This window comes from Neolamprologus multifasciatus, chromosome 9 (assembly GCF_963576455.1).
Source record: "Neolamprologus multifasciatus chromosome 9, fNeoMul1.2, whole genome shotgun sequence".
NCBI lineage: Eukaryota > Metazoa > Chordata > Actinopteri > Cichliformes > Cichlidae > Neolamprologus > Neolamprologus multifasciatus.
Genome location: NC_140447.1, coordinates 23,281,433 through 23,305,968, shown reverse-complemented (window position 1 = coordinate 23,305,968; position 24,536 = coordinate 23,281,433). Strand labels below are relative to the sequence as shown.

At 37.5% G+C, this 24,536-nt stretch overlaps 1 protein-coding gene across 2 annotated transcripts in view; it reads right to left on the bottom strand.

The window, feature by feature from the left end:
* The window catches only part of cdh19 (cadherin 19, type 2), a 34,473-nt gene extending 11,158 nt beyond the window's left edge, over positions 1-23,315 (bottom strand). Inside the window, exons 1-11 of one of the 2 annotated variants that reach the window (XM_085172898.1) lie at positions 23,276-23,315; positions 19,574-22,637; positions 19,411-19,475; positions 13,125-13,503; positions 12,693-12,987; positions 10,792-10,911; positions 8,482-8,649; positions 7,233-7,420; positions 4,905-5,158; positions 3,531-3,667; positions 1,829-1,950 (exon numbers count right to left, since the gene is read on the bottom strand). In XM_085172898.1, the coding sequence (XP_085029024.1) occupies positions 1,829-1,950; positions 3,531-3,667; positions 4,905-5,158; positions 7,233-7,420; positions 8,482-8,649; positions 10,792-10,911; positions 12,693-12,987; positions 13,125-13,352 (1,512 nt within the window). In that variant the 5' untranslated portion in view covers positions 13,353-13,503; positions 19,411-19,475; positions 19,574-22,637; positions 23,276-23,315. Of the gene's footprint in view, positions 1-1,828; positions 1,951-3,530; positions 3,668-4,904; positions 5,159-7,232; positions 7,421-8,481; positions 8,650-10,791; positions 10,912-12,692; positions 12,988-13,124; positions 13,504-19,410; positions 19,476-19,573; positions 22,781-23,275 lie in introns of those variants that run through there. The other variant, XM_085172899.1, reaches the window with a different exon arrangement.
* Between the last annotated feature and the right edge of the window lie 1,221 nt (positions 23,316-24,536).

Below are 24,536 nucleotides of genomic sequence, written 5' to 3'. Positions count from 1 at the left end.
TTGTTATTAATACGTGAAAAAAAAAAGTTACCAAAAAAACCTGATTTCATATATTTATACCCAAACTTGAGCTACTGCACTGAAATTAATGAAGCATAACATTCAACCATTGCAACAATTTTCTGCTCAGGAATGCAATTAAATAACTGTAATTTGGCAACTTTATCAAAAATATTGTGGTTTGCTATTTTTATCTGCTTTATTTTGGAAAACAGTAAATGTGAAAATACGTGCATAACAAAAATAATGAATTTTTAAATATTTATTAAATAATTAGCATTAAAATTATCAATTTGATTAAAGAGCTTGCCCGTACTGGTGGAAACAAAAAAAATCATTTTGGTAAATGCCAGTCCTGGTAATTTTCGGCAGCTGTGGCATAAATGAACCTTATTAGATAATCTGTATCATCGTGCCATCTTAGGAAAGCCTGTTTTATTGTTGCTGAATGAAAACATCCTCTTTATACGGTGGCCCTGAGAGGCCAAACGGACTGCAACTTAAGAAAACACCAGCAATAAGAAAAACGCTGCAAAAGCACACAAAACACAACAAAATTAGGAAAAACGACAACAGAAATAGGAGAAAATAGATTTCCAAAAGCACAAGGGAAGTGTTTCTGGGGAGACAATAACCCGACGGACCAGTTGCAGGAACCAAAATATGCTAAGAATTGCGCTGGGAGACACTTAAAAGAAGTGGAGGATCTATCGGTTTTGTGAGGAAAGAAAAGATGAGAGGTAAGTGTGTTAGCCTAACTATTAGCCTAAAAATCCATCATCAGTATCATATGAATCATGATAAAACTGGTGTTTTCTTAAGTTGCAGTCCATTTGGCCTCTCAGGGCCACCGTATCTTTATTCTGATATGGAATGTTTAGCTTCAGAACTACATTACAGCATTATAGGAAAAAGATGTATAAGGAATGCAATTAGTATAACAATTCTTTACCCAAGTTGAATTAATTCTAGTTCTCACATAACATGGTGTGGTGACCTAATAAATTTGTTGAGCACACACACACACCTACACAAATATATATATATATATATATATATATATATATATATATATATATATATATCACAGTATTATGCAAAAGTTGAGAATCACAGTTCTGTTCTTTGTATTTTGCTTCCAAGGAGCCAGACTTTCTTGTCAATTATGGAAGTTGGCTTTAGCAATAGTTCACAAGGCCTTCTTTCAGTAATTGTCTTGAAAGAAGGCCTTGGCTGCTGGCTGCTGCTTTTTCACTCACTTACAATTCAATTTTAATTTATACAGCGCCAAATCACAACAACAGTTGCATCAAGGTGCTTTATATTTTAAGGTAGACCCTAATTTCAATCCAGTCCAAACAGTCTTAACATTTACCATCATTCAAACATAAAAAAAAACACAATACTGAAGGGATGAACCAATGTAGCTCTCATTTCTTCAATGAATCTAGGAAAAATGCCAAAGATAAAACAGGTTGCTATACATAGTATGTTTTGCACCAAAAATGTTGAGATATCTGGATAATCGGAGGGCATAAAAGTGGCAAGACAAGAAAAACTATCTACAGAAAACCTTTCCCAATACTACTTAAAAAAAATACAAGAAAGCTTGCCTCAGAAAGTTCAGTCTGTGTTGTGTCAATACAGCTATTTCCCATTTTCAAGTCTGGCTCTTTGGAACCAAAATGTAAAGAAGATCGATCGATCGATAGATCGATAGATAGAAATACTATAGGACACAACTTTTACAGTTCACATTCATGTATATTCAGCTTTCCACTCTGCAGTGTAGTAAATCGTGAACATCAGTGCATCATAATATACATACTTCTCCTGCCTGCGTCCCCTCACAGATATATGGCTGGTAATCTCTTGCAAGCCTTGGCACATTGTCGTTTATGTCCAGTACTTTGATGAACACCACCACAGAGGAGGATAAATGGTTCTGCGCTGCAGTAGTGAAGATAGACATTTGCTGGAGTCCACTGGGTCCATGTATCATAAATGCTTTGTAAAAGCTCTGTCAAAATAACACTTAAGACTGAGAAATGTTTCTGTCTTCTAGCTTTAGGAATGCGGGGGAAAAAACGGGCACCAGCATCACACTGCTTTCACCAAAACAAAATAAACGATTCAACAGTAAACAGTTATACCTATTATGGAAATTTAAGGCTTCAGTCTACACTAGCTGTTCCCAACATTTTTTTCTGAGGTGCAGCCACTGGTCTGTGAGATGGAAACCAAACGACTAGTAGGTAGAAACGAAAATATATCAAATTTGACTTTTTCCTGCAAGCTTCTTTTTTTTTTACAACTTGTAATATCTCTACTCTTCAAAAGTTGTAGACTTTTGAGAGTGGAGATGTAATTGTTTTTCTTTCTTTTTTTCTTTTCTGCAAAAGAATGATAAAAATATGACATTATCGTTTACCACGAAGACAGCATGAAGACAGCATTTTAACACAAGACCAGCTGGATAAAATCAGTTACAAACAGGTTGCGGCGCTTAAAAATAATTTTGATTGCTTTGGTTGCCAGCATATTGCCGTTGTTGTGCATAATTTGTATGTCATTTACTTTGCTGTAGTGAAGCTTGAAAAAGTGTGAAGCAAAATGAAAATGCAGAACATTTACTTTTAAAGTTAATGTTGTGGCATCACCACGGCAATCAACACATTTCAAAATGTACTTTTTCAGGCTAACAGTCTTCACTTCCAATTTGCATCACTCATTTCTTGGTTTCACGACCACTCGGTGAGTAATTTAACTACAGGTCACCGTGGCAATCCGCTATCTACCAAAGCCCTCAAAAGGAGGTTTTCAGTACACCACTGTATACCTCTTTGCGACCAGTTTCACGATAGCAACCGACAGCAACCTGTTGTCAACCAGTTGCAGAATACATACTTTTCTTCAGGCAGTGGTGGTCAGCACAGGGTGACGGACTCGTCTCTAGGCCTGTATGAATTGGACTTTACCAAATGATTTTACAGTGACCTCCAGCAACCACTCACAACTGGTCAGGGAATACACATTTGTCCTTACCCAACTGGTTTGCTGCCAGATGACAGTCTCTAGGCCTGTGTGACTGAGGCTAAATGACACACTCCATGAATATATCTCTCAGTCCTGACACTCTGGTGTCTAAGGAGTGACGGAGAGTCGATGAGTGAGTGGGTGAAGGAGAAGCTAAGATACTGTTGGGATGTGATTTAACAAGAAACCTCATGACCTGCTGGCGATTAGTACATGGTAGCAGAAAATGAATGATTGAGTAAATGAACAAGGACACATTTTTAAAGTCAATGGAATTAAAAGTCAAGCTATTTATTTGTTGCTTTTATTTCCATATTTTAAACAACAAGCCACTGTCCAGTGCTTGAAAACCCTGTTTGTGAATCTCTGCTATAGTAGATTTCTCATCAGCAAATTGCTGGAACATATTTTGCACACGTTTGGGAATAATTGCGCCATAAGTCGACCATTAACATTACCATACGCTCTTATAAAAAACATGAAACTCTCCTTACTTGTTTCCTTAGCTTCAACTGTCACATTGTGCCAGGCTGCAGTCTCTCGGTCCAAAGACTTAGCGACAGTTATCGTTCCATTGTTTGGGTCTATTTTAAAAGCTTTTGTGGTATCGCTCCTTTTGTCAACAGAGTATCTGGAAGAAAAATCATGGAGACATACCATTTAGAAGGAAAGGTTGTTTTCTGGGCAAACAAAACATTGCGATACCACAGGGAGATTAATTAGGCAAACTGCTCAATTTTTTAATCTGTTGACAGATATCCAACAAAGCAAGTACACACACGAGCTAGTCTGACACAGCGACAACAACACTGTGAAAACAAAGCACCTCATGCAGATGGCATTGTATTTTCACAGTTATTTAAAATGAATATCATTTTTAATCTGACCAAAGACATTTTCTGTTTTGACATAAGTGTATAAATAGAAGGTAAACGCAGGTAGACATGGAAATTCATAACCATGGAAAAAGAGACAAGCTTTTATGGCAATTAAATAATAGCTGCCTTGCATGATATTATGTTTTCTGGCATGTCTGCTGGTAATGGGCGACAAGTGGGTCTACAATCTTTTGTCAAAATAATCGTCAGGCAGCATGACGTAACTATCACAAGCAAACCAGGCCATTTTTGTTGTATACCACTTTCTCATCATCATTGGACTCTTAATAAATAGTGATTAGAACAACCTGGTAAATTAGGATATCAGAGTAATGCAATCTTTCTGTGAGCTACTTTGCTGATAACAGCATGGGAAATTTGACCACAGCAACTTTAATCATATTTACTAGAACTGCGGAAACCACTAAAATGTCAGCCTGAATTTATTAATCAATGAGACACTGTCACCAAAGGGACAGTAATAGACGCTAGGCTGAAGATGATATGCAGCACCTGCCATTCTTAAGCTCTGCTGAGATGGACTACAGGCACCAGTAGTGCGGCTGTCTCCTCTGCAACGTGCCCCAATTGCAAATGACTGCAAATCTCAATTCCATATGCCACCTCGTATGGTGCTTTATTACATTCCCACGTCCTAGCAACGTTGCTTTGTGATAATACCACGGCAATAGATAGAAAAGCCTGTGAGGTTAAAAAAAAAAAAAACTGTCATGATTTATTCAGCAGGGCTCATTTCCTACTAAAGTAATATAAGATAAATATGACCATGTACAGGGTATCCAGAGATCAAGGGTAAAAATGGATGCACCGAACCGGTAACGCTATTTGAAATGAAATGATTTTTCACCCTGTGGAGGAAGCTGTCTAAAGATGTTCAGCCCATGCCAGCTTGGGTATCTACCTTATCATTATCGTACTGGTAGTCGGATGGCATATGCCATTCTTCCTGGTTTAGACAGTTCACATTACCTGATGGGATTGTTGACTGTGTCAGTGTCTCTAGCACTAACGCTGCCAACCACAGTTCCCACAGCTGCATTTTCAGGAAGTTTCCACTCGTAGACTGGCGAGAGGAAAACAGGTGGCTCATCCTCATCTTTCACAATGACTTTCACTGTCGTCCTATCAGTGAAGTCGTCCAAACTCAGAAAACGAGTGTCCACGTGGTCATTGACCGCCTCGGCGGTCATGTCGAAACGTCTCTTAACTTCAAAGTCCAAAGGCTGCGAAGGAAAGAAATACTCAACTTTTTATAGCTTGTATTAGAACAGAGGTTGTTACACGAAGAATAAAAAACATAATTTATCACAATTAAATAATCAAACAGATAAAACTTTTGAAAAACAAAGAAAGTTGTATGTAAAACAGATTATTTTTCCTGAGAAGAGCAGGACATGACTGCGACTGGATGTGGAACTTGTTTAGTTAGTGTCAATATGCTACCAGCTGTGAGTATGCACTTAAATAATGCTGCAGTTTTGATTAACATGCTGCTAGTAATAAGAAAACAGCATGCAAACCATTACCACATTCCCAGAATGATTCAGAAACAGAGTCAATAATGTTTGTTATTTTATTTCATGATCACGGAATCTAAATTGAAATCTCCTGTTCTATAATTGAGAGAGGTATTGCATATAAGTGTGGAAAAGTAAAGTGAATAAGGTGAAATCATAAGTTCAGCAACACCCAGACAGCAGTCTTCATTCTATATAAGTGTAGTAACGGTATTCAGGAACTGATTTTTGTTATTAATTTGAATTAATTCGGTCAATAACTTTTCAATGTTCTCTGAATTAACCAATAGATTAATTGGCCTTGTGGTTGTGGTTTTGCAAAAAGATGTGATTATTTCACTGAAAAATACATAAATAAATAAATAAATAACCACACACACAGACAATATCACACAGGTTTAGACCACCCTTTGACTTGGTTCTGTTGAAGCCGTTGCTGATCATTTGCACAGCATGCTTTGGCTGTCAATCACAGTCTGTCAATAGACACAGGAGTCTGACAGTTTGCAAAGGAGTGAAACATGACATTTAGCTTAACTATGAGCACTGACTGAAAACAGATTATAAGAAAAGTTAGGCTCGTGTATGTTTAGTGCAAATGCTTGGTTATACTGACACAAGCCATTCATATATATGTGTGTGTGTGTGTGTGTGTGTGTGTGTTGTTTGCTGTCCCTTCACATTTTCCTGCAACTGACTATAGTACTGATCCTTTTTGTTTTTGTGACATATGAATACTTTAATGCAATTTCTGGTTCTTAATATTAATATGCAACACCTATCAATTGTGATTGTTATTAGAGCCACCTTAAGAAAAAAAGAGAGTCAAAAGACGTTTTTTATTATTCATATTGAGAATGAAGTTGAAATTTTGAGGATAAAGTTGAAACACTCTTTTGAGAATAAAGCGGAAATGTCGAGAATAAGGTCAACTCCCTTCATCCATCTCAATATGCATTCTTGTGTGTACTTGGGTTCTTCTGGACTTGAGAAATGTCATCAGCTGCAGCCCGATTGTCTGATACAGCCTCATCCCTTCTGTACTGCACAAAGGTGTAACCATCAAAATCCTTGCATCTCTCCATTTTTACCTATTTCACATTGCACAAATGAAGCCAAGTCTTCCAGGCTTGTTTACTCATCTACTAAGTCATCTACACAAGGCCTTTTGTAGAAGGTCCGGCAGCTAATGGCACTAATGACATTAGTGCCATTAGCTTAAATTTAAAACTTTATTCTCAATATTTCAATGTTTTATGTCATTGTGTTTTAACACAAAGTACTTTCAAGTACTGCTGTACCCAAATGCCCAACCCAGAGAAGGACTTGTGGCTAGACAAACACACAGACACACACACAAATCTTGGTTTAGTTGTTTGGTTTAGCCTCTCCAAAGCAACAGCCATTTCTTCTTCTTCTTCTTTCTTCTTTTTTTTTTTTGTAGCCAGCATATCTGAATAGAAGCTCAAGGTTTCCTGTACAATGCAAAGATCCTTGAGTATAGCTGGTAGTTGTGAGATTGTTGTTCAACAAATGCAATCTACCCTTTACTCTCCACTTGAACTGTTTAACTGTATGTAACCAAAGCTTGCTTAAAAGTGACTGGTAAATTCAGATTATTTGCAGACTTCAAACAGAAACCAGAATGTTTCAAGTACCAACCTGCTCTACCAATTTAGCATTTTCATAAGCAGCTATAGATTTATAGAATGCACACACACACGCACAGATGTTCACAGAGAATCTAAATATTCGAGGTAGATATTGTAAATGGATTCACCTTGGCCAGTAGAATCACTCCCTCTTGTGTTACTGGGTCTGTTTTAATGATAAAAGTGCTTTCTTCCAGTTCACCCTCCAGACTGTAGGTCATTTTGGCATTGATGCCAGTGTCTCCATCCTCTGCCATGATTCTGCCTACTGTGGTGCCGATGGCTGCGTTTTCAGGGACAGCAAAGGTGTAAAGGTCTGAAGAAACAAGAATATTTTCTATGAATCATTCTGATGCCATTGGGCTCAGAAGATGAACCTTGGAACAGGATATTAAAAGGAATACAAAATTTAGTTGACACCAAACTGGTACTTGTGCTGTCTGCAATGACACTTTGAAAAGTTGCTAAATTTGGAGCAAAAAACAACAAATGAAAAAGTTTCTCCACCCGAACACAGTATACAGAACTTGACAGTAACTTGTTAATAGCTAGTCAAGAGAGGCTGCTTGTCTATAAAGTGATAAGAAGGAAGAACATTGTGGTGGAGGGTCAATTTGTGTGAGTCAAAGATAAGTTGTGGCAACACATAATCCCAGCCTAACTGTAATAAGAAGATGAGAAAATGTGATTGTGTCTTTGAGCAACTCCATTTGGATGGCTGCCACAACTGGGTGGAACGCGACACTCGACAGGAAACCAGCTGCTTGTGAAGAAAAAAAAAACTGTGCCGATAATAATTTGCAATTATGCGACAAAACATAGGACATGGTTCAAAGCAAAGTGTGGCCATACAATATTTAAAAGGCCTTTTGACTGAACGTAAAATCCATGGGACACATTCAATGAATGTGAATGGGACATTAATAGTTAAAGGTATCATTCTTGCTGTCTCAGTCCTACAGAATTGATTTCTTCCCACGGCATTCATTTAGTGGGGTTTATCACTGGGAAGGCGAGGTTTGCTTCCAAAGGTCATGACAAATGTCCTCTCGTGTGTGAATGATTAAATTCATCCAGTGTATGGAACATGTACACAAAATGAGCAAAACATCCCAATCGCCTTTGCTGTCTCCTTCACTCTCTCTCATTCTTCTCTCAAGCCTGCCATCTTTTAATTTTGGCTGCTGGCTGAATAACAGACAGCTGAATGCAGCACAAACCACCCACCCGAACCGGAGAAGTGTGATCAAATAAATAGCTCATAGGTATAATATTAAACATGTCCTCACAGACTGCAGTGCTTTGTACTCTTTCATTGATTCCCTCACTGTGTATGGCCCAATGTTTGCATCACTGTGAGTCATATCTGTGACTCACGCTGCTGGAATGTGGGTCCATTGTCATTGACATCAGTCAAGCTGACCGTAACCGTAGTGGAAGAGGAATAACCGCCGCTGAGACCCAGCATATCCTTCACCTGCACCACCACCTGGTACTGCTCTCTGGCTTCACGGTCCATATTTTGCCAAGATGTTACAATAATCCCTGCAGGTAGATAAGACAGGAAGAGAGGAGGAGGGGGCCAAGAGGAGTCTTTGGTTCATTAAGACGGCATTAAATATATCTGTGGGTGATTTTTTGTTTTGTTTTGGGTTTTTTTTTTTTTACAATCAACTGTAAGTAAACAAACTTAGCCTGAAGTTGCACTTGAGCGCGCTGTGCAAAATGTGCAGTAAAACTGCATCACAATAAATGTCCAGTCTTCAAATTTAATCAGTGCAAAAAGGAATATTAAGAGGGCTTTCAGATGACTTAATATTTCCTCTGTCTGGGCAAACTGGAAGATGAGGGCAACAGTAAACAGTAAACAATTTAAATCAAACTAATTAGATTGACCCAACAAATTTATAGGCCATTTGTAAATTTTTGAATTTATCTCAATATCATGTTCACTGAATCTTGTGTTGAAATGACGTAAACATTTTCATATTCACCATTTTTACTATGAAAAGATCAAACATGCTCTGTGGTAGCTGGGGTGGTCTCCAGTGCCTCAGTGACCCTGAAGTTGGATGGAGTTAAACAAAAAAAAAAAATTATATATATATATATATATATATATATATATATATATATATATTATTTTATTTTATTTTATTTTATTTTATTTTTTTGTTTAACTCCATCCAACTTCAGGGTCACTATATAAAAAGTCATATTTGGACTTTTACATAGTGCAGTAATTTGCATTAAAATATTTTATTCCATGCCGGTGATGTCCTCCCCCAACTTATTACAGTTAAGGTCAATAACATGTGTGGGAAGTGCTGTAACTGACCTTGGATTTACACAAGAAAATAGCGGGGATGCATGTGGGCATTAGTAAAATCAATTGTCTGTCACAGTATGAACTTGTCTAACTGGCCTCAGGAGTAGCTAAATCTGTCAATAGCTCTTTTAGGCTCCAGTCATTCTAGGGAAAAAGTGGTTGTATATGATGAAAATTAGTGCGACTGAGAATGCGACGTATGATCTTCTTGCCTTTTAAATGGTTGCTTCAAAGACAGAGACCAGCTCTGAGACCACTTAGAGTTAGCTGCCATCTTCAAACTGGCGTTAGCAAGTCAAGATGGTGATAAAACATGCCTAAATGGCACTGAGATAGAATCCGTCTGCTATCAGTTTTTGACTGAATTGCATCAAGTTGGCACTTACATGCAGTCTGTTTGCGACAATACCCCGATTAACTGTGATAAATCTCAAATCTGTTGCTATCTATATCAGACGGGAAGTGCTGTACCAAAGTCAGGGGAGGACGTGCCACAAGGAGACTGCATAGAATCCACACATCTACACATCAGGCACATTCTCTCAGATCTAAAAGGGTCAGATTTTTAATTTATACATTTCTAAACAAATGGAGGCAGCTAGTTAATTTTAATAATTACCCACATTCTTCCAAAACAGCGCAAATTTGTGGTTCAAAGCTAAGGGAGAAAGTAATAGCTGCATTTTCTAAGACAAAGAACTAAGTAAAAAGCAAGAGGACCGCTTTGACCCATCTCTCCTTGCTAATTAGTCGCTGATTCCAATAACTATTTCGACAACTATCACATATATAAAACACGCTTGTCAGAGTTAAATTTAGCTTAGTTTACAGTAAATAGGCTACTACAAACTAAAGTAACTCGCGTTTGTGTGTTTTATTATTTGATGGAGCAGATGAGTTCTGCTCATTGGGGGAGACTGATTGCAACCTACTGGCAGTCTATCAGTGTTTATAAATTGGATGGTGATTTATTGCAAACCATCAACAATCTATTTGAGAGTAGTTAGTGTTGTTCTTTATCTGAATTGGACTAAGAGAGCTCGCCTCCCACCAGGCGCCTGTTGCAACCATTGCCTTGTGAACGAAAGTGGTTACTGCAACTACTAGCAATTGGTCCCAGACGGCAAAACAAATGCAGCACAATTACTGCCAATCACCAGTTTCCTGGTTGCACAGTTTGCTGTCCAGTTTTACTCGATTGTGACTGAAGCCTTAGAGATACATTTACCAAGTAAGTTTATGTAATCTTATAATTAAAAAGAAATGTTAAACTTGCCAAAAGTAAAGATTGGACATTTTTGATCAAACACAATGGCTAGTTTAAACTAAAACACTTTATATCTGTAAGCATCATGTACCGGTCTTTGGCTCCACAGAGAAGTAAGGTTCCCCCTGCAGGATGGAGTAGATGAGCTTGGCGTTGTTTCCAAACATGGGATCATCAGCATCTGTGGCTGTCACCTGTGCCACTGTGGTCCCTGTGGGGGGGGGAGCAGATCACACAGTCAGAGTTAGCTCAGGGAGCAGTTCCAGTCGATGGGGAAATAAAGTGATTATAGTATAGTCCCGCAGGGTCTGTCTGACTGGCTCCAGGGGGGAGTAGTGGAAATGGAAGAGGGTGGATAGTAGAGGTAGGGTTAGAGGAAGGATGTTGACTAAGGCAAAGGGTTTGATAAGGTGGGGGCGGTAAAGCAGCCTTGGCCTTTCACCACTTGGTAAGGCGGTGCAGGTGTGCGTGACAGCCTCTCCAGCCCTATTGTGACATCTCACTCTCCACGTGCCGTTTGTTTTCTCTCCTTCGTTCTCATTCACCTTTATCTGTCCATCTTTCACACTTACTCGCATTTTCTCCACTGACCATATCCTTGTCCTTGCTTTGCTTTTTACAGTATATTTTGCTCCCTCAGCCCTCTTCCCTATCTAGTTCTTTCTTTCCACAGAGCACTCTGTCTTTCACACAGTCAGGGATTTACCGCAGCATTTCTTATTTTACAATGCCCTCACTCCAACCTTCCCCTCTCACTTTCTCTTTTTGAGTCAAATGCATTATGATTTATTACGAGCTAGATATTATGCTGCTAAAGCAGATTACATATAAATTGAAATGGTAATGTCTGTGGTATGAAAGGGCAGTGGTTATAATAACATTATTTAAGAAATTTATCCATAAAGGCATTGGAGCTATCATACAGAATCCAATATTTTTAACTTCCTGAATAGGGACAGATGACAGATCTTCATATAACCTTTTGTTCATTGTCTTCAGTCAATATTTAATTTAAGAAAATTTATTTCAGTAGCATGTCAGTTTTTATCAATACGACAGAAAAAGTTTATTTGCAAATAAATTACTCCTTTTTGTGAATTATATTCTAAATACAAAAGACGGATCCTTACAGATCTAGACATCATGTCTTATTAATACCAGAAATTGTACAAACTAATTTGGAGGGAGCAGTGAAGAAGAGTGATGGAGATAAAAGGTAAAAATGCTTTGAGCTGTCAGTAAGAGTATAGTATAAGTATGAAATAATTATTTCCCCATTTTAAGAAAGAAATTTAGAAAATTTCTACTATAATACTGATTATTAATCTAAACTCAAGTGAAAAATGCTAATGACTTCTTGCTCTTGTTGATATTCTTAAAAGGAAGACTGATTAGTGGGTTAAAGATTTACAACTCATTGTGACAGAACAGCCTCCTAAGTATTTCTCTCCTAAGTTCAACAGGCAGCGAATGCAATAATGTGGCTCTGTAAGTATTAAGAGTCCTTAATACTTACAGAAAGGGTTTGAACTACAGCCCATTCATTCTTGACTGTTTCTAGGAAGTGCCATCTAGCAAAGTGGAAGCTTAGAAATTCTCTTATAAGAGTCAATAAAAAGTACATGTATGTCGAATATTGCTATTACCGCTAATATTACTAATACTTATTTACACATTAAGTAGTAAAAGCTGAGATTTAGATTTAGAGACTCTCTACAGCTGATGGTAATTTTGGTCCTAAACTATTGAGTTTAAAAAAGGCTAGACCTGGACGAAGATGTGTTTAAATTGTAATGCTAACATGCCAGTATGAGCATGCTAATGCCACAAGATTAGCTTGCTAACACTAGATCAGAATGTGAAAAGTGTTCTAACAAGCACACCATTAACAAAGCATAACCAAGGCTGTTAGAAATGACCTTTTAAAATGTAGTTAGTGTCTGTGTTTTCAACATTTCATAAAGGGACTTTTTCACTTTTTTTCACACATACCAATTGGACACATCTCAGGAATGCTGGACACATATGGCTCATTCTGGAACTGGGGGACATTGTCATTGATGTCCTGCACTGTGATGATGAACTCTGACTGGGGCTCCTCTGGTTCGTTGGACCATCTATTGATGGCCTGGGCTTGGAGCACATAGAACGCCTTTTCCTCACGGTCAAGCTTCTTCAGTGTCCGGATTTCCCCAGTATACTCGTTTATTTCAAACACATCTCCAGCACCTTCTCCTGATAATATGTACTTGATGAAAGACTCACCTTGATCAGAATCAGATTTGAGCTACAAAAAGAAAAGGAAGGTATATTAAAGTTGTTTTTTTTAATTTTGCATATTTTCCCGAGGTAACTAGAAAGCATGCATTTTCAAAGGGAAGTACCCTATCAAGGACATGGCAGACATTCAATGTGAAGCAGTACCTGGCCAATAACACGAGGAGTAGGATCTTCCTCGGGGACAAACAGCTGTTTCCAGATCCAGCCTCTCTTCAGGCGACGGTGCAAATGAGTGGACCCCTGAGCCAATTGTTGGGCTTCCAGACCCTGAGTACCTCTCATATCACTCAGCACCCCACCAGGAATCATAAAAAACACCATCGCCACAGCCAAAACACTCGGCATGCTCATTTTTACAGTCCATCCGTACATTTCCTCTGCACTTCACGTGGATAGTGGACAGAGGATAGTAGTTTCACTGGTCCATGTTACAAATTCTTCATTCACCAGCACCATAATTCATGATCCTGGCAGTGCTGCATCCCATCTTGTTATGATGTGGTTTGTATGCATGACCATGTCTCTAAAATAAAAGTTAACAATTCAATTAATGTCTGCACTAAGAACTTCTCAGTGGGGCACAGAGATTGAAAAACTGTCAGTGGTAAAATATTATCTTTATGATTTAAAAGGTACATTTTAAAAATTGGAATATTAAAAGAGAACTAATCAAAATACATTTACTTTTGACCCTGAAAATATTTGCATGCTCTAGTTAATAAAAAGGCCAGTCTTTTGTCAGCGGTATGTAAATATGATTGAGAGGACCTCTATTTGATTAATAAACGATAATCTAATCTATAGCATTAACTAAGCCATAACACTGATGATTAGTAAATTAGACGATTGGATTCTAAACATCCACAAAAACAACTAGAAGGTACTTGGATATAGAATTTATGCTATATTAAAAGTAGTGGCTAAATTCTGTGACCTATTGTCCTATTTGGGGACTTTCACATACCAGTTTCTTTTTTCTTTAAATTAATTTTTTACTTTAACGAAAACTGCAATTAAAAACTAATTTGTCAGGTTTTTGTTAGGCTGCATAACCAAGAGTTATTTAGGTTAAATTTAGGAAAAGATTGAAGTTTAGAGATAAATATATATAAATGCTACACCACCGATATGTCGTAACCGGAAACCCTTCTGAAAATCTATGCCAAAACTTGCCTTAACCCAGTGTGAAACTTCCTATAAATATAACTCGTCATGTCAACACAGTCTCCATGTCAACTGTGATTGACTGTGATCAGCCCCCTTGTTTCCTCCTATGCTATTTTCTCTTCTGTCACCATTACGCAGATTGATAAAAAGAGGATGTATCGAGGCACCTCACACAGAACTTTAAATAATGGCAACCGCAGCAGGCTACATTGGAGGTTCTACATAAATTTGATGTAAAAACAAAGCATACAGTACCCTGGATATTTAGATGGCTATCTGGAAGGGGTCCTTTACAAGCATCCAAACGTAATTATTTGGGAGACACAGCTGTTGCATATAAAAATGCAAATATAACCAAATCACTTGTTGACACTTGTTGACAAGATCATCTTGAAGGTTAACTATTAACAATGTTGAAATATTTAAAAATGCTGCAGTTCTGCATTTAGGAAGTTGATTCTGATAAAAAATATTGTCAACTTCTGCAGTGTTTGATATCTATGAGTGCACAACAACAAACAGATATCTAACAAATCTGAGATAGAAAATCAAAGGAGAAGTGGGTTTTTTTTTTTTTCATAATCCTGCAGTCCTGCAAAAGCATCTGAAAACAGTCCTTTGTTTTGAATCCAGACAAGGGCCTGTATTGTGTTATAGTGATGGTGGTGCTGTAAGGGGCTAGGGCGGGGGTGGGGCAGAACATCATTCCTTAAGCATGACACTGCACTCTGCAGCTGACTAATGAAGACTTCTAATTAGATCAGTGTCTCCCCAGACATGGAAAACAGAGACACACATGCCTCTGACAAACTATGAGTCAAATCGATGCACCAATTATAATGTGGACCAAGATCAGGGTCAAGAGTGTAAGGACAATGAAAGTCAGGCAAGACAGCAAATTAGTTAGGACCACACAGATACATTATCTTGCACTGACAGCATTGCTCAAGTTAGAAGACTTTAATTTGGACAAATTCATCAATCCTCTTTATAGGAATTAAATGTGCTGTTGTTTTTCTTTTCCACTAGAGACAATAAATATATATCTTTTATGCTGCACAGGGAAACCACTATTAATAGTCTATCAACAATTTCCCCAGTTTTATTTTCTGCCCTGTTATTTTATTTGTATTAAAGACTCGAAATTCTTTCACTTCACTTTTCATTTTTGACTTCTGTCCTACATGGTGAAGCAACACAAATTATTTATCTTCTCATTAAACCTTAACCTAACTTTATACTGCTCTCCGGTCAAGCAGCAAACCATACATCAGCACTCAGTGGGATCAGTTCTCATTAAGGGATAGAATTCACAATAGCCATAATTCTAAACGATCTTAATAGGATTTTTTGACACTGCAATATAACCACATAACATATACAGTCCCACCATGCGAATGCTTTAATACAGACTGCTGCACAGGAGCAGTGCATGGTTTGTTAGCATCGCTGGTTCCCGTGGAAATATGCACTATACCCCAGGAAGTTGTTGTAGCAGTTAGAGTAGCTGCAGTATTTAATGCTTTAACAGCTCATAGTGTTCATGTTTAATCTTGTAAAAGTAAATTGGCTGTGAAGACCTATTTGTAATGAGCTGGTAAAATCAATTACTGATGCCTTTTATTTCTTAAATTCAATTTCGATACAGAACGTGAAAGAGAGTATGTGTTTATGCTTATGTATGTCCTTACAGGCCGTATTCATATCTCCGAGCATCGTGGAGTGACATTCCAATTAGTGGCCAGTGAATCGTGAGCCGTTATGGTCTTTCATAGGGCTGCCAAGCATGCGCCCAAACTGAACGCCTTGAGCCAAAACTAGACAAGAGCCCTCAATGATGTTTGTCTGAGCAACTATTCAGCTGCCAACATGCCAAGGAGTCTGCCTCAAAATCTTCCCGAGGATATCAGTGTGGCCAAAATAGTGCACAGGTCAACAGATGTTTTTTTTAATGCCAATTTAACAAGATGGGCCTTTCTACAAATAACTGATGAAATTCTGGGAAAATAACATGGCCAAAAAATAGCTCGAGGCCTGTAAATAGCAAGCATTAAGGAGCAAGTGAAACATATGTCCATGGGTGACAACTATCTTAATAGTACTTGATAATAACGGTGAACCTGCCAAAGTCTACATAAAAGACTTTTAGATTATGATTTGATTATGATTTTATAGTTATTACTTTTTACATGTATGCATATGGTCTGAAAAAAGCAGTGAAACAAGAAAACAGAAAGAAAGATCAGTGGACTCCACGGTTCCTTTCAGAAGAAATTCTCATTCTGCATGACATGCTGTACATGCAGAGTGCCCTGTGGTTGACAGCCATTCATTACCTCTAATAGGCCTTCTTCCCATTTCTAGCAGACCTCCTGTAGCCTGTATGTACAGAACGCTACTCTACCACATGACAGAATGACAATGAGCTGCAGTCTCACAATGTTAAGCACTAGATGCGCTGAGACCGTCACATCATTTTCCTATATGGTGATGTGTTCTAGCTAATAAAATGATGCTCTTTTGTAGGAATGGTTCTGGGATGCTATTAAATTGTGTCTAATGTGCCAACACAAATGTTGCAACACAGCAATAAAGAAAAAGCAGCTTTCACTTGACATTCTGGATGACATGTCAGTATCAATATACAATGCTCATGCTAACTGCTAAATAACACTAGCTTCATGAGATAATTAATTATTGTGGTTTTCAAGCATAAACCGTCAATCATCTTCTTAGTGGTGTCGTGTATGATAACTGAGAAAAGGAAGCACTGAAATACACTTTGAATACAACTGTTTGAAATCTTTAAGAAAAAAACATCTGTTAAGCCTCACTTCTTTAAGATCAAGCTTCTAAGACAAAATGTCCTTAATTGGTCATTTGGGAGCCTACCATGGGACTTGGCTGTTTACTGTTCAGCTCCATAAAACAGTAACACTGACATGTAGCACTTGTTTTCTAATTCGGGGTGTCAAACAAGTCCAGAGAATGAACTAGAACAACCAGGGAATGTCAAGCCATCATGTACTTGTTAGTAAGTAATTTGTTTGATTTTATTATGTGCACAAGTGGAAATCATTGCTGCTTAGCAAAATGTCACGAATTTCCATTGACGGTAATCAGCAACAGCACTACATCCTGTTATTTCTCTCCTTTCTTTTCCATCAACAGTAATTAAGTGATACTACTAGAGTTATTGCAAAATAATATAAAAGGAATCAGTGAATTTATATTTCCTTATAATAAAAAGTTTGATACAAAAGTATTACATCGAGCTTGAAGATATCAGATATTTGTTGAGAAAATATTTTGAGTGAAAATAACTTAAACGGCATACTCATATGGAATAAATAAGTCAGTATGCTTTTGAATTAATCACTTTTGACATTAAAAATAAATGCAAACATTGAGGAATATATTTAAGTTGATACATGAATTGATACAACTTGCTTTGTGTTTATTTACTTTTATATTATTTAATTTACTGTGCCATTTTCATGTTATTTTCATGTTACGAATCAGTTTATCCATTTTTAATTTATTATTGTGTTTTTGGATTTCTTACACATGCCCCTGTGCACTGGTACATTACCCATCCTGCTGTATTTTCTCTAATGCATATTAAACTGCTCTCTCTAATGATTTGTCCCTACTGCTGATGGGCTATAGAAGGCTTAACTGCCCACATGTAAAGCCAGAAAAGGAACATGGTTGTTCTGCCTGTCTGCCTCCCTCACATCGATCAGATGTTATTCTTCAGGTGCGTTTTGCAATTTTATTCATTAACTATTAGATTTCCTTTAGACAACAATTTTTACTATAACTATTAACATTACTCTTGATAGATAAATTAGAACAATATTAGTAACTCCTGACTCTTAGAAATTAGAGCTGGGAGTTTCCAACAGTTCTGTTTTCAGTTATTAATTTTGGATTAGATTAGTTTATTTATTAGTTATAATTACTATTATTAGTTTAGGGAAGAATCTTGAATCTAATAACTCAATTGTGGGGTTGTTGGAAAGTTTTCTTCTCTTGTTTTTTATCAGGAGTCTCATCTACTTAATTTGTGTTTGTTCTTTATGAGTACTTATGTTCACTTTATAAAAAATGTCTTGATTTGCAGCACTGTTGTTGCATTTCATAGGTTAGATTCAGGGAGCAGAATGTATTTGGGGGTGCATCCAGGATCTGGACCTGGCTGCCTCTCACACCAAAAATAAAAACCCAAGAATAGCTTTTATTTGTGTACTATTGAAACTGATCAGCAAAATTCCATTATGAAGACAGCGTGGAATTTTCTTGATCAGTTGTTCTGTTATACAAGAGGCAGATGTCTGATTTCATAACACACTTTGAATGACAAGCCCTCTTTGCATCATGCAGCACAAAAACATAAAGAAATGTGGTGGGGGTGGGGTGACATACAGAACGTTAAAGTAATACAGGAAAAATCCATTTCAAAATAATTAAATTAACTGATGAAATGGAAAATTTTGGAATGGAAAACTGGAAAATATGTTTATAGCGATTAATTGCTACAAAAATAATAATAGCATTTTATATAACTTTTTAAAGTGTATTTTTATTCTAACTTTAATTTCTGTGCATTTGAAGGCATATATTTATATAAAATGTCATATATATATGGAGTCATTTATTTCCTTCTGTACTGGTTTGTAATTTTATAGCCCACAACTAATCCTCAGTTTAGCTACTGAGTGGCCCAGTATTTAGTCCTTGTTTATTCACTCATGTCCATTCACATAAACAGCTAACATAACATACACTTTATTTTCTCTTGGTTGTTTAATTGTATAGTGAGAATGTTTTTGGTATATTCAGGTATTTGTATATCTGCGTTTCTTGTCCTCAAATAAGTGACCCAAAACACTGAACACGCATCATTATAGGTAATAATAATCTATTTAATTGTTACTTTTTCATTAATTCAACATTTGAAAATGTAGAATATACACAGGAGTCAATTGCTCAATAGAAAAAAAAGTGTATTTCATAGGAAGCTATTTTTCCATCAAAAGCCATCTATAAAGAGCAAAAACTTTACAGATGTCTTGCTGTGACTAATACACAGAACCCACGGGCTCATTTAGAATTCATGGAGTGAAGCTGTGCCCTGCTTTTATGTTTCAAGCTAAGTTATTCTTTGTGTTCTTTTGTCTTATTCTAGAGAATATATAAACTTGCATCTAAATATCTTCTTACAAAAGATAATCACTTTAGCAACCAAGACCACACCTACCTGTTTGTGTAATTCTTCTGTCACCCAAGCCACTTGTCACCAGCTGCCATCAAAGAAGATCATTGCTGAGTGTAAGAAAACACAATCTGCTTAACTAAATACCCTGGTACTGGAAAGCAATTCAGTCACCACAATAGCAGAAGCAAATGCTCATAGTCCTCACAATGCGTAATCCCCTCCACTGACGACCTCCCCTTATCTTCTTCTTCTTCGCCCCTTTTCTGCCCTTCTCAAACTTCCTGAAGAAGAACAAACACAGGGTCTATTGTTAGGGACTCACATCTGAACACTGCAGAACACTCGGGGCCTTCATCACCATGCAAATAGTCACAGCCCAGACTTACAAATGGATTTCTATCTTTTTTTCCTCCCTATTTCTGTGAACAATCCTGCGCTTATTAGAGTTGAGCTAGAACATTGACAGGACAGTAATTCATCCACTGTAAGGTCACTATTTTTGCAAGCAATAGGACGCCAGCAGTCTGTTTTTTGACATTCAAGATGAAGGAGCATGCTGTTCCCGCATGCTATAGTCGCATTTTAAATATGTGTAAAAAATGATTTTACAAGCGTTTTCCAAAGAAAATCATTTTAGGTACTCCACATTCTCTGAGTTCTTAAAGGGTTAATTAGGGGTATATGCTGAAAAATAAAGGATAAGGAATCATCTGCTTTTCAGATCATAAATGACACTTACAAGAGAGTTTTTGTTTTTGTATGTACAAATGTCCTTTTATTTTATTTTCTGCCACCGCATAATTTGGAAACATCTGTCTTAACTGGCAGGTCTCCTTCATTTCATTTTCTTCCACTTCCTTTTTTTATTTCACTGAAAGACTTCAACAGTATTTTTGCTTTATTTGTTCTACTTAAATAAAAAAGTGTGGCTCCTTCTTCCAGAGTTGGACTTTACTGAAGCTGAAGAAATTCAGACTTTTACATACAGTATGCCTTTAAATGGAAAAAACCTGCTGCTTAAGTTTTTACCATTTACATGCACTGGCCACTTTATTAGGTACCTCTTCCTAAGAAATTATAGCATCACATAATAGCATATTGCACATCTATGATGTGAGTCGCCCCTTTCCCCACATCCCAAAGGTGCATTATGGTCATTTGACTAATGTAAATTTCTTGTCATGTTGAAGAACCTAGTTTGAGTAGTATACCAAGAAAATATCCTCCACACCTTTACATCACCGGCACCTGAGCTGTGGATACAAGGCAGGATGGATCCATGCTTTCATATTTTTACACCAGATTCAGACCCTACCATCTGCATGTCACAAATTGAGACTCTCCAGCCCAGGCAACATTTTTTTCCAACATTTGTACAATTTTTGAAATTGTAAAATTGTAGCTTTGGTTTGCTGTTGACAGTTGCTTAGCTGACAAGAATGGCACCTGTGTGTGATCTTCTGCTGCTGTAGCCCATCTGCTTCAAGGCTGGACGTGTTGTGCATTCAGAGATGCTCTTTGCATACCTTTGTTGTAAGTAAGTGGTTTTCTGAGTTACTTGTGCTTTCCTTGGCACCAGTAACAGCTTGAAGCAGTCTGGCCATTCTCATCTGGCCCCTGATGACCTTAACAAGATATTTTCTCCCAGTGAACTGCTGCTTCCTGGATATTTTCTCTTTTCTTTGTAAACTATAGAGAGTTATGGCAAAATCCCAATAGATCAGCAGTTTCTATGATTCAGAACAGCCAGCCAACATGGCACGTTCAAAGTAATTTAAATTACCTTTCCTACACATTCTCGTGTCTGGTTTGAATTTGTCTCGATTATTGCTACATGGTATGCAATGCTGTCATGTAATTGGTCGATTAGATATTTGCAGTAACAAGCAGCTAAGGAGTGCAATTAATGGAATATCCAGTAAGTATATGGAATTTATTTCGCAGCAAGTTACTGATAGTGCCATCTAGCCAGCCTCTTGAGACAGATAATAAAACACATTAAAGGTAATAGTAACAGTAGCAGTAGGATCACTGTAAAGTACGCTTGAAGACAAACATTAATGGTGGTGACTCCAATTACCACAACTTAAAAGTTTGTAATTCTCGAGTCTATTTATGTAACAAACCAATTACCTTTTGGATAAAATGCACGCTTCCTGTAAACACAAACCGCAGAGGGCTAATTACAAAGTTAAACAATGCAAATAGATTCCATCATTAGTAAGATCTAAGAAGGCCAAGCTAGGATTGCTGGGTTTAAATGTCTCCAAAGTGACCACACCAGCCTTCCCTCAGAGCTTTGTGACAGGGTGGAATTTGTTATTTCAGGAGTTGAGATTAGTTCTCCCTGTGAACTCCACTCCCATTCTGATTCCATATCAAACAGAGAAATGTCAGGACCTGCACTGTGACATTTAAAACCCCCATTGCAGACCTTGTCTAATTGAGCCTCCCTCATTATAATGATGGAGTGTGGTGCGACCACTGAAAAGAACATCAGAGATGAAAGCTACGGTTTAGTGCCAGCAAGAATTATTTACATTCCTGCTCTCGTCCTCTCTCTGAACACAGCAGTGAATCCGACTATCGCTCAGTCTCTCGTGACATTTCAGCGCTGTCAAATAATGGGCACAGGGTAATGGTCAGCATATTCGCAACAAGATAAAGGTGAGTCTGGTCAAATCAGCATTCAACAGAATGTGATGCTATATAAATAATGTAACCCCTAATTGTGATACACTGCTTGTTTATATAGTATCCTGCATTATTCATTATCAATGAAGACATCATTTTCTTTGCAAGAGGTACAAAATGGGAATAATGTGGCTTTGATATTAAACCAATGCGTTTCACCATTATTTAAAGACTGTGATAAGTGACTCTGACAATCTTTTGGGAAAAAAATACTGTAAAAATTAATCAACCGCAAAAAGTTCACAAGTTCAGTTCACAAGAGATTGAGTTCTCAACTGTCCTTCACAGCTTGCATTTGCCTTGTTGCACTGCGTTTCTGTAATTGGAGGGAAAATAAAACATCATTGGCATTCAGTTCAGTCCACTGTGGTGAATTTGATGAGGATGTCACATTAAAAATGCATGTTCCTCATGCATTCTTTGGCCTTTGTCTTTAGCCATGGGAAAACTTATGACAAATAAGGACAGAGCTGACGCTGCCTGAGGTGGATCTCTGTGTTCGACAGGAAACATCAGCATCTTCTCCCACTCCCTGCCTTCTCCGCATGAGACTGCGTATTTGTCAAGTGCCAGAGCTGATGGAGGAAACGAAATTGGGTCACAAAAGAAAGGTTGCACAGACTTGTAAACATTGCTCAAGGATATAAATGCAAGCAACAACAAGATTACCTGATGATGAGTAATGATTGTGCAAAAAGACATATGGTTATTTCCTTAGCTAAAGTTGAACTAATCCAGACTTAATCTGTATCTTAATGTATCTAGATTTTTTTCCTAGCTTGCAGTATGTTATTTCGTATATCATTATTTGAACCAAAAACACAATCAGTTAATGAGTAGCTGGCAGCCAACTTTTGACTAGCTTCTGGTGGATGAGTTAGTTAAGTTTCCTAGATCCTTCATGAATGTGGCACAAGTGAGAAATAACTCAGCACTCGTGGGCAGCAAGGGAAAACCTCTGGAGTCTCATGTATTTTATTTCAATTATCACTTAAAGTCTTACCATTCATAAAATATATATAGCTTTAGGTGGAAAGTAACACAGTAGCACAAATTTGCTCAATGAGTGAGAATTAAGGTAGTTGCACAAGAGTGCTCTGTGCTGTTGGATACTCATGTTATATTGATTTGTAAGCTGCAGTCACTTGATACGTCACAGATAGAAAGTGGTATAGTGGCTAGGATTGTTGTTTCACAGCAAGAAAAGACTTACTGTAAGGGATCCATCAGCTGAATGGGGCCTTTCCATATGGGCCTTTCAGGGTCGCGGGGGTTGATCCCAGCTGTCTCAGAGCAAAAGGCACAGGGACACCCTTGACAGGTCGCCAGCCCGTCTCAGGGCAAAATTTCATAAAAGTATTAAACAAATAGTGACAGTGCTTTAACACAAGGTTCTAGTCCATCTGATCCCCCCCAAGTTAGCTGTGGGATCAGATATTCAAGTTTTTTCACAGTTCAGAGATTAAGTTAGCTGTGCATTCGTCTTAGCACTTATGAATTGTTAATATTATTGTGTTTTTATATTTCGATTTTGAAAAAATGAGTTGTGTTTTCAATGCACATTTTTATAAAATTATATATCCTTCACTCTGTACTTAATTCACTCCAAATATTAGGCTGAAACTAATTTGTATGTATCATGTTGATGCTACGCTGGCTCGTTGCACCGTCTTGTGGTTTAAAGTGATATTACACATGAATACAGTCCAATCCAATTTCAACTTCAGCTGATATCTCTGTAACACAATACATAGATGTTTCTTTACAGTCTGTACCTATTATTATGTTTTTTCTTTTTTGTTGTTTTTAACGTTAACTATTTTAAAAAATGTTAACTAAAAACATATTTACAACCATTTCTATGGCTCGGATGAATATGTTAATCTAAATACTGTTATTCTAAAATGAAAAAAAATCAGTTTTTGTTTGTTTGTTTCAGTTTTTTCTGTTTGTTTTTTTAGGAAAGATATATTCTGCTAATTATAATGATGACAGGTTAATATGATTTGCCTCTTAGAGGCTGAGTGGCATTGTATATGTGGCACTATGTTAAAGACAGAGACATGAAAATAGTAGCCCCCCATTTTATTTGATGCTCAGAGACATTTTCTTTTAGTAAGGCCACTGTAATGTCAGTTTTACTGTTGTATAAGTTCCACCAGCAGAGGGCGCTCACTCCTGTACGCATCGGTAGCTGACGCTACACTAGAAGAAGTAGTGTCAGTGGTGAAGAGGCGCGCCGAAAGAACTGATTAATCAGACATTTTTCTGTCTTTACAGGTAAGCTGGGTGGTTGGTAATATAAAACAGAGGTTCTAAAAGTGACAGGCAGCAGTGGCGATTAATGATAAATGTCTTGTTTGTGGTGAATGTTAAGCTAAAGAGCTAATTTCCAAGTTGGTCCAGTTGTTAGCCTTTGCCGATCCAAGTGTTAGACTGTACCTAAAGCTTGTGGGTTCATTGCAGGTGTATTT